This window comes from Nicotiana sylvestris, chromosome 10 (assembly GCF_000393655.2).
Source record: "Nicotiana sylvestris chromosome 10, ASM39365v2, whole genome shotgun sequence".
Taxonomy (NCBI): Eukaryota; Viridiplantae; Streptophyta; class Magnoliopsida; order Solanales; family Solanaceae; genus Nicotiana; species Nicotiana sylvestris.
In genome coordinates, this window is record NC_091066.1 from 148243131 (window position 1) to 148252744 (window position 9614).

General features: G+C 36.6%; 1 protein-coding gene across 2 annotated transcripts; it reads left to right on the plus strand.

The window, feature by feature from the left end:
- The first annotated feature begins 814 nt into the window (after nt 1-814).
- On the plus strand, nt 815-8503 carry LOC104210049 (uncharacterized). Of its 2 annotated transcripts, none has more exons than XM_009758848.2 (5): nt 815-962; nt 1976-2050; nt 2148-2798; nt 7220-7260; nt 7349-8503. In XM_009758848.2, exons 3-5 carry the CDS (start codon nt 2477-2479, stop codon nt 8201-8203), a joined length of 1218 nt encoding a protein of 405 aa, XP_009757150.2. In that variant the 5' UTR covers nt 815-962; nt 1976-2050; nt 2148-2476; the 3' UTR covers nt 8204-8503. The 2 variants fall into 2 exon arrangements, with proteins under 2 accessions (XP_009757150.2, XP_070016132.1); XM_070160031.1 differs by lacking the exons at nt 815-962; nt 1976-2050 and adding exons at nt 5103-5300; nt 5422-5560 and having other exon boundaries at nt 2675-2798.
- Nucleotides 8504-9614: the final 1111 nt, after the last annotated feature.

Consider the following 9614-nt stretch of genomic DNA (forward strand, 5'->3'; position numbering starts at 1 on the left):
CGCTATAGACCTTGCCTCGCAAGCTTTCCCACGAGCTCCGTCTCGCCGTAGGCCTCGCGGCGCGAGCTCTATCGCGAGAAATTTGCCTCGCGTCGCCTGACTTTTGCCCAAGCTCGATTCCCTTTGTGCTTAGCTACTCAACTTTGCATTCGTTACTTTCTCGTTCTTTTCCTTTCTTTTTCAATTTGCATTTGTTTTTTTTTCTTTTGTCTTCTTTTAGAATAGTAAGCTTCAATCATTGTCCAATACTTAAATAATCACGAACCATTCTTGTAGTATATAAAATATACATAAAATTTTTAGTTAGCTTTCAATTTTATGTTCAAAGTACCTACACATAAAATAAATTCAATTAAGCACAAATATAATATAGTTTAGCATTAAAGTCCCAAAATATAAAGTAACACACTAAAAATATGTAATTATAACTAAACATCAGGAAACCAGAGATGTCTTAATTCATCTTGATCAAACCAAGCGGTTTCTCACATATTTTACCAACAACAAATGACATGAGATTGAAACATAATTAATTGATTGAGGATTTATAAAGGCGCTAAATAAATAAAAAGAAGATAAAGAATGTTCGATAAATAACCTTTTCATCATTCATTGGGGAAGAAGTGATTACAGTTTACAAGGACATTTTGGAAAAAAAGTTTATAAAATATTTCTCAATTCTAGTTAGAGAATAGAATGCATGTGGCAGTATAAACAGTGATAGTAACAGTACATATGATAAGGGCGTAAATGCAAACCAAAACATAAGAGGGGACAAACATGGATAAAGCAACAAAAAATGAAGGACATGAAGGCAAAAAGATACACATAAAATAATAGCAGTATCAGCGAGAAGTTAGGGTTTTTATTCACATGTGCACGCAGACATTTTTATTCCTTCAAAATTCCACTTTCAGTCTGCAAAAATTCTAATCATCAAAACCCCAATAATTCAAACAATTGTAAGTTTCACTCAATACCCTTTTACCTACTTTATTTTATGTCCAATTTTTTACTTCCATGCATACATTTTTATAATCTTGATATTAGGGTTTTGGGAATTTCATTTTAAGTAAAGGTTGTCTTTTTTGCTTTTTATTGGTTCTTGAGGTTTCAGATCAGTTTTTGAAGTGTTTTTGAAGTTGGGGTTGTTATTACTATGTGGGGTTTTAAATTTGTATTGGGTCTCAAATAATTGGTAGTACTAAAGAAGGAAGTAATAAATATGTTCTGATAAGGTCACTATTCTTGCTTCTAGTAGTTTTGGTATTTCCTTTTTGTTTAAATCTTAGTTTTGATTGTTTTGTATATTTTTGTGGTTGACTTGTAATTATTGTGTTTCTCTATATGAAGTTGTTTATTGTTTAATGTTACCTGAGAAACAAAAATGAAAAAAAAAGGAAGTTTCAAATGCATTATGATAATTTGTATCTCACTGCAGAGACTTAAGCACCATATAAACTAGTACTTGCCTTCTCGAATGTTGGTTTTCCAATTTGTTTTTGAGTGAAGTAATGGATGATGGATTTCGCGGAGCTCGACTGATTTGTGATTGAGGCGTAGTTATTTATTGATTGATTGAATGAAGTGAGAGTACAACCCACTATGGTAAGAGAGAGTTGTGAATGGTCATGCTAAATACGATGTATCTTAATTTAGGGGATATTAATTACGAATATGTCCACATTTTTGGATAACAAATATGATTACCTTCCTCCTGCTGTGAATCGAACCGAATTAGCTCCTCAGCCTTGTCAATTGGGCCAAAGCTTCATCGGCTTTCTGCATCACCTTAAAGAAGAGTTTTTTATGCCATATATTACCTTCATTTTATGCATGTTGGTGTTATTTGAATTTACTTTGCTAAGTTAGTTGCACTTAACGCTTTCCCTTTTTTTGGTCAAGCCTTCTAACCATGACTCCTGATGGTAACCTTCTATATTGTGTCCTGACGTTTTCCTTTTCATGAATGTAGATTGGTGATTGTCAAGTAACGGAGAATAATACTGCTATCAACACTTCGTGCATGGCATTTTCTGGCTTCCATATAGTTAAGCTTCGTCTGAGTTTTCTGCAGACGTAATCATGCCATGCTTGTACTCGTTTTAGTGGAATTGCTGTATATAATTTATTTTTGCACTTACCAGGTGTGTTTCAGAAGGACACATGGAGTAGTTCAAAGTAGCGAAGGAAAAACTCATTCTCTTGGTGCTAGACATGGAAAAAATGGAGTAGTTACTTGAATTACCCCTTTTACTTTGAAAATTGAGAATTGGCAATTGCAGGGGTCCTTTTGTTGTGGGGCTGAATGGAGTAGTTAGTGTAGCTTCCCCGTTTATTTTGAAAATTGAGAATTGATAGAAGCAAGCACCAATATAATACCTTGTGAGTCTTGTGAAACATAGCTAAGACGGGGTCCCTTTGTTGTGTGGCTGCAAGGCCACATGGGTCCACTGCAGCTAGCGGAGAATGGTCCATGGGCCCACACGAGCCCTACTGGCGGACTAATTCAAGCTTCTCGCCAGCACCATCCAGATGGGATTTCCGCTTCCAACCTGAAGCATTGTCTTTTGGGTCTAATGATGGAGTTCAATTGTATGGATCTTCTGCTTCGTCAAACAGTAGAGAGAGTAGAGGTTGGGTGAGGGGAAACCAATTGGCCAATCACCAATATCTCGTATCAGATGGTGGTGTTGGTGCATACTATAGTAGTCCGTCGGATATCTCTCCTGCACAACAATGGACTCCACCAGCTATCCAAGAAATCAATGTTGATAATTATGGTACTTCAAGGAGGGGTAAGCATATTGCCTCTGCATTTTCTTTTGTATATGAGTTAAACTTCTAAGAATGCTTAGTTGGGTTTTACTTTTGTTCTCTCATTACTTGCTCCATTTATGTTGACTGTGCTATCAGCTGATGTTTTTTCCTCTTATATATGTATATTTTTTTGGTTGATAGTTTGTGGTTTTTGTTTGGAGTTTGATACAAAGTTCTTATTTGTTTGCTTGTGCTATCCTGTGACCTGTATTCCTTGTGCATTGGGGTTTTCTATGAGACACTGTGATGCAAGCTAATTTTGGACTGACTTGGTGTCAACCCCCCCCCCCCCCAAAAAAAAAAAGAGTTAAGTAGATTAAGCCCATGGGCAAACCAAACAGTACATGACTAGTGCTACGCCCAGGTGAAGGGATTAGCTGAAGGATTCGTAGGTGAAAAATGGTAGGGGAAATGCAAGGGGATTGAAAGTATTTCCTGAGATGCTATGGAACAGAGGGTATTTGTCCAGCCTTACAACTTTGGAAAGATGAACAATAGGGTCAACAACAACAACAACAAACCCAGTATAATCCCACGAGTGAGGTCTGAGGAGGGTAGTGTGTACGCAGACCTTACCCCTACCTTTAAGGGTAGAGAGGCGATTTCTGATAGATCCTCGGCTCAAGGAAAGAAAAAGAAAGCAGTAACAACAATTAAAAATAAAAATTAAAAGAAAAATAACTAGTCTGCATGCATGAATAAAGTAAAGTTGTGAACTTTATACTTACTTCCATTGTTGGAATTATTATTATCTTAAGCCCAAATATTTGCAGAACTTGTTGATGGCCATTCTAATGATGATTGCATACTACTTTGAGTCAGTGAAATTCTTGAATTTTTAGAAAAGTATTCTTCTTTGTTATTTTGAAGAGAAGAAACAGAACCATTATTACTTGTAGAACTCAACCAAGAAAAAGAACTATCAGTAGTTTCAATGTCAGATGAAATTGCCCAAATTCTGTCACTTTCTTTTGGAATATTAAAACCATCTTCCACCAATGGAAGATTCTCAGAAGAACTTGCATTGTTGTGTGGAGAAGTTAATTTTTTTCCAAGTTCAAATCTTGAAAAGAACGAAGAAAATCTTGATAATCCATTGGAGTTTTATAATTTGAACCTTCCATGAGAAAAAAAAAACAAGAAGCAGCCTATGTTCAATTGCTATGGAACTATTTGTTTATATAGGAATTAAGTGTATTTTCTTACCTGAGTAGGAGTGGGATTTAAATTATCCGATTACATTAATAATTTTTCGATTATTTATAGTTACTTCACTAGGGAAAATATTTTAGAATAATATTACTAAAAGATGAACAATAGGGTATTACATGAAATTTCAAAACATCAGGGGTTGTAAAGGCTTGTATCAATGAGGGATCCCCATTCAGGTTGCAAAAGGAAAAACGAGAGAACACCTTTTCTTCTTTTCATTACCATTGACATGTGGACATGCTCTTGAATAAGAGTATCTCATTGATGTGGTAGTATCCACCTCTAAAATCTTTTGGTAGCTCACCCTGGAATTTTGTAAACACATTATCTAAAACCCATAAGATGGGTTCAGCCATCACTGGGCAGCCTAGGTAGAAGGCATAATGCTCGATTGCTCGTGCAAAATTATGGTGAAGTTTATGAACCAATTTTCTTAGTTTAACATCCTTGGTAGTTTGTTGAAATGATGTCTAATTGATGATAAAATAAGGTAGCAATTTTGTGTTATGTCTTTTGGTTAGCAGTATTGGCACTAGTAGTGATCTTCTTTGCTGAAGGCACGCTCAGGAGTTTGGCCCATACACATAGGCCATTAGAAGAATTGTAGGAATAAGCAAAGATTGAAACTTTGCTTTCCGAATTCCTGGATGTTCTTTGTTGGATGACAATATTTTTGGTTTGCCCTATTGTGATTCTTTAGTGGATTTATTGAATGGCCTTTGGTTTGGTCATTTTTACGTAACGTTCCTTATTACATACAATCTTCACCCAGTTAACTTTCATGAACATCAACTCTTCCTATGTTCGTAAGTACAGTATGTTTTTAATTTTTTTGTTAATTTTTTTATTTTTTTGAAAATTATTTGTTATGCATAATATTGTGCAAGATATTGCGTTTGGACTCATTAAACAATTATACCCGGCTATATATCCTCTATATTATTTTGAGTTATTAGTCTCATCCTGTTCATGTTCCAGCACATCCAATATTATGAAGATTCATCTTGATTTGACTTGTTCTACGGTGACCATAAACATATTGCAACCTTCATCTTTATCTGTGCTTGCAGTGCTTAAGATGAATGAAGTAAAAATGAGTAGATTTGCTTCGTGTTCAGTCTGCGAACTTCCATCCGAAAGATTCTCCTTTTTCCCTTTTCTCTCACCGTCACGAAAGAAAAGGTTGTGTTAGTTGTCTAGGGCAGTAGTGTTCACAACTGTTGCAAACAAGTATTTTGTGGCAGTTTTGCAAAATACAAAACCTTCAGGTGATACGCTTTAGGTGTCTGATTCATTTTTTGTAATAATTTTGATTCAACCATTTATGCATTTATTTGTTACTGGAACTTTGACTGAGTGAGCAATCTCTTACCAGTAATTCCTCCATAGTATTCCTGTTAGGATGACTACTGGATGTTGGCTTCTAGGCAAATAAAGAACCGTGTTCTTCATTCTTTCCTGCACGGAAACAACTGAGTTACCATTCTCATCCACCACATAATGTGGTGAATGGTGCCAAATCCTTCAGGTGCTTCTTTTCGCTTCTTTTGCTGATTAACATCCTGTACTCTGGTATATAAAATACAGACATGTGGGTGTCTCTGTCAAAAATTAGCTGTAAACAGGTTCGAGGTTTGGCACATTCCTTAATGCCCCAAATGGAACACTGAGTTTTTAGAAAATTTTGGCAGATTTCTTTCTTCTGGCTCCCATCTACCAGTATGCGCATTCGGCAGGTTTATGATGTTAATTAAAAAATTAAAATTTGTTATGATGCTAATTTCTTTTATATTTTTGAAACATTAGTTAAATAAGTCTTAGGCCTCTAAAAAATGTGTTAGACAGCTAATTTACAAAAACATATGTCAACTTGATACTGAAGCAGTATAACTTTAATCTGTTGGTCTGGCGGTCATCAGTCAACAAGATACACAGGTAAGGAGTCTAGTAGTTACTCATCGTGATATATGGACTACAACAACACAACATACCCAGTATTATCCCACACGGTGGGGTCTGGGGAGGGTAGTGTGTACGCAGACCTTACCCCTAACTTGTGAGGATAGAGAGGGTCGTGATATATGGACTATCTGGATCAAACAAAAGGACAATCGAACGCGTAGAATCAAAAACTTATCTAAAGAACAAACCCCCCCCCCCCCCCAAAAAAAAAATAAAAAAATAAAATGAGGTTGTAGTTTAAAAGAAATAGGTCCGTTGTGGTTTCAAAATACACCTGCTTTCCTTAAGAGTCTTATGTAGCATACGTGTTGCAGCCTTGTTTGTTTGCCTCACACAAATTAATTTGTTCGTTTCTTGGTTTTGTGTAACAAAACTTTCTTCTCTCAAATCTTTTATCCATCAAGTGATTCTTACAATTCTATATAAAGTGGCAGCTCTTGTTAACTTGGAGAGGAAAAAAGATATGTTGACAAGGAAGTAGGTATTAGGATGGGTTAACTATGTGTCACAAATGTTGAAATTTTATACCAACATGCTACAAAGTAGGAATGAGTATCTTGGAAAATTTGGGAGATACCAGATCATTACATCATGATCATATAAGGTGGTAACTCTTGGTAAAATATATACTTATCTCAAAAAAAGAAAAAACTCGAAGTAACATATTAAATCTATTTCACAAGTCATAATACGCTTAAACACCAAAGCTGACTAAAAAACTATTACCAATGCCCCCAGGGGTTTGGTTCAAGGGCAATGCATTTTAACACATTATGTGTGGTAGGCAACGTTACGAGTTCGAACTCTGCTAAGGAATGTAACTAAGTTTGTTTTTAAGGTAGATGGAGGAGGACTCATTATCCACTGAGTTTTAAAGCTGGAAGCTGCGGTTCTTGATTATTTCTATAAAAGGACAGTTACCAACATCTTATAGGGTAGAAAAGCCAGTCTATCTTAACATGATATGGAATTAGTTTTTCATTACAATGTAATAATATGGACTGAAACTCTATGGTTGACCATGCTCCTTTTTCCGATGTCTAAATTTATGGTAATTTCACATTGGGCGCTGTCAGAGGTAGCAAGTTAATGTGCTTAAAGAATCAATTCTGTTACTGCTTCTGAAACATTTGGCTTATTGGTTTCAGCCAATGCTCTTTTACTAATGCCACCATTCTGGATGTTTCATTTCTACTGCTAATTTTGCTTATTTTTCGCTTGGTAGATGCGATCTTGAGGCCATTTTCATTTTCACCCACAATGGAGGTATGCATTTGCTGTTCTCCACTATCTGCATTCTTTTGATGTTTGTTAGTGTAAATCCAGCTTTCTTATGACAATGAATTTTTTATAGGGAACATCAACTGCTAGGGATGGTGGAGGCTCAACTTCATCCCGATCTGACAATAGTGATTGTGATTCAATCACCAAGTCCCATTCGTCTCATCGTAGCTTCCCAAGTCGCCGTTTCTTTATGTCTAAACCCATACATCCTCTGTCAATTCCAACTGAAACACCTAGAAGAGAAGCTATTGACAGCTTCTCACCTGGTTTTTTAGAACTTGATACCTCAACACCGCAAAGAGATAAACACCGCTTGAGCAGTGCTAGTGGCAGTCTTGACCTGACAGAGGCTTCTGAATCCTTTCAATCTGAATTCCTAAGTAAACCTTGTAACCCTTCAGATGGCTTCAGATGCGGGTTATGCGAGAGGTTTCTCTCGCAGAGATCGCCTTGGAGTTCCCGACGAATTGTGAGAAGTGGAGATATGCCAGTTGCTGGGGTTCTTTCATGTCTCCATGTATTTCATGCTGAATGTTTGGAGCAAACTACACCAAAATCATGTAAAAGTGATCCTCCGTGCCCCATCTGCTCCAAGCTCGAAGATGGTAGTTCTCCGGAGCAGCGACCTTTTTCCAAGTTCTTTCCTAGGCTTAAAACGTTCAATGAAGATGGACCGTCCAAGCCTTGGGGCTGTGCTTATTCTGGAGATTGTGTTGAAGGGGCCTTGCAAGCACCATCTCGGAGCACTATGCTCTCACTAAACAAGAACCGGTTTAGGAAGAATCTTTCTTTGAAGGGTAATTCGGGAAAGGAATTTCCAGGGAAATTAAGAAAAACTAATACATTTTCGTCTCAGCTATTTATTGGCTCGGTTGATCATGCTGTGGTGGGATCTTCAAAAGCAACAAGTTCCGGGAAGAAGTAACAATGGAATTTTGTATATAATTGCAGGCTGATTTCCATGGCCTTCGGCCTTTTAAAGCTAATCCTGTTTATTGAATCAGATTGTTTAGTGGCTTAATCATGTTGTCAAATGTAATGTAGAGGAAATTTTATTTGCACTTAAAGGACATCAAACAAATTGCATGCTTTGTTGTAAGTTTAAAACTGGTCTTGATCATTGTATCAGAATTTGTATACCTAATGTGGTGAAAATTGTGATTTGCTAGTTGTAGGCATCAATTGGCCTATCTTTTGTGCATCAAGTGCATGATTTACTTGAAAAGTTGAATCTGTGTTTCATGGTTTGCAATTTTTGCCATGAAACTTTGGTTAGAATTCCACCTGTATTGTGTTTATGCGGTATCTTTTGGCTGATTGATCGACTCGTTATTTTCCATATACAAAGTTGCATTTAATGATAGTTGCATATAGGGGTGGCAATTTGGTCCACACTCATTTGACTTGCTGAATCGGCCCAAGGTTGGGTTGGTCATTGACTCGTTTATTTGTTGAATTCAATCCATTTTGACTGGGCCGGTTGGCGGGTCATTGACTTGTCCATTTGTTGAGCTCAGTCTATTTTAACCCAATTTATTTCGGAAATTTTACCTCCTATAGTGAAGATATACATCCTATTTACGGAAAAGGCTTAAATATGCCTCTGTACTATTGAAAAAGGTTTAAAAATACCTTTCATTCACCTATTAGGCTAAAAATACTCCTTCATACCTCTTTGGTTCACTTGTGCCCTTTGACCGTTAGGTCAGTGTTGAATTAAAAATAATAATTATTTAAATTCCATGTGGCAAGTTCTTATTGGCCAAAATTAAAACATCTAACACATTAGATAGACCCACCCATATCTACTAGTTTTTCGTACTAACCCGCTTCAAATACTAGCCCGACCCAAACAAAAAATTCAACAAAAAAAAAGAGGCCCCAAAATCTGCCAAAATCGTGACATAGAAAGAAATCCAAAATCTACAAAGTATTTCGCTACCAACTCGTCGCTACATCAAGTGAGCTCCAAGAAGATTGATATTTTTCTCCAAAGTGTTCCAAAAATGTTAAGATCCAGTTCCTCAATGCTTGGAAATGCAGAATATCCGGAAGCACCTACTTGGGAACTTACTCATATAAGCTCTTTACTAGCACCGCGTCGTTAGGAAGAACAAACTGGTAATGTTGCCACGCGGGGTGTCTTTCTTTTCTTTCTTTTTTTTTTTTAAAAAAAAAATTTTAGAACTTTTTATTCGGGTCAGGTTACTGTTGGGGCGGGTTAGTGATCGTGCGCAACTATGCCTTATAAAAAGGACACACGGATGTTGCAAATATAATCTGAGTATTTAGCCCAGTGTCAAACCCACAAGGAATTAACCTATCAATTACTTCTC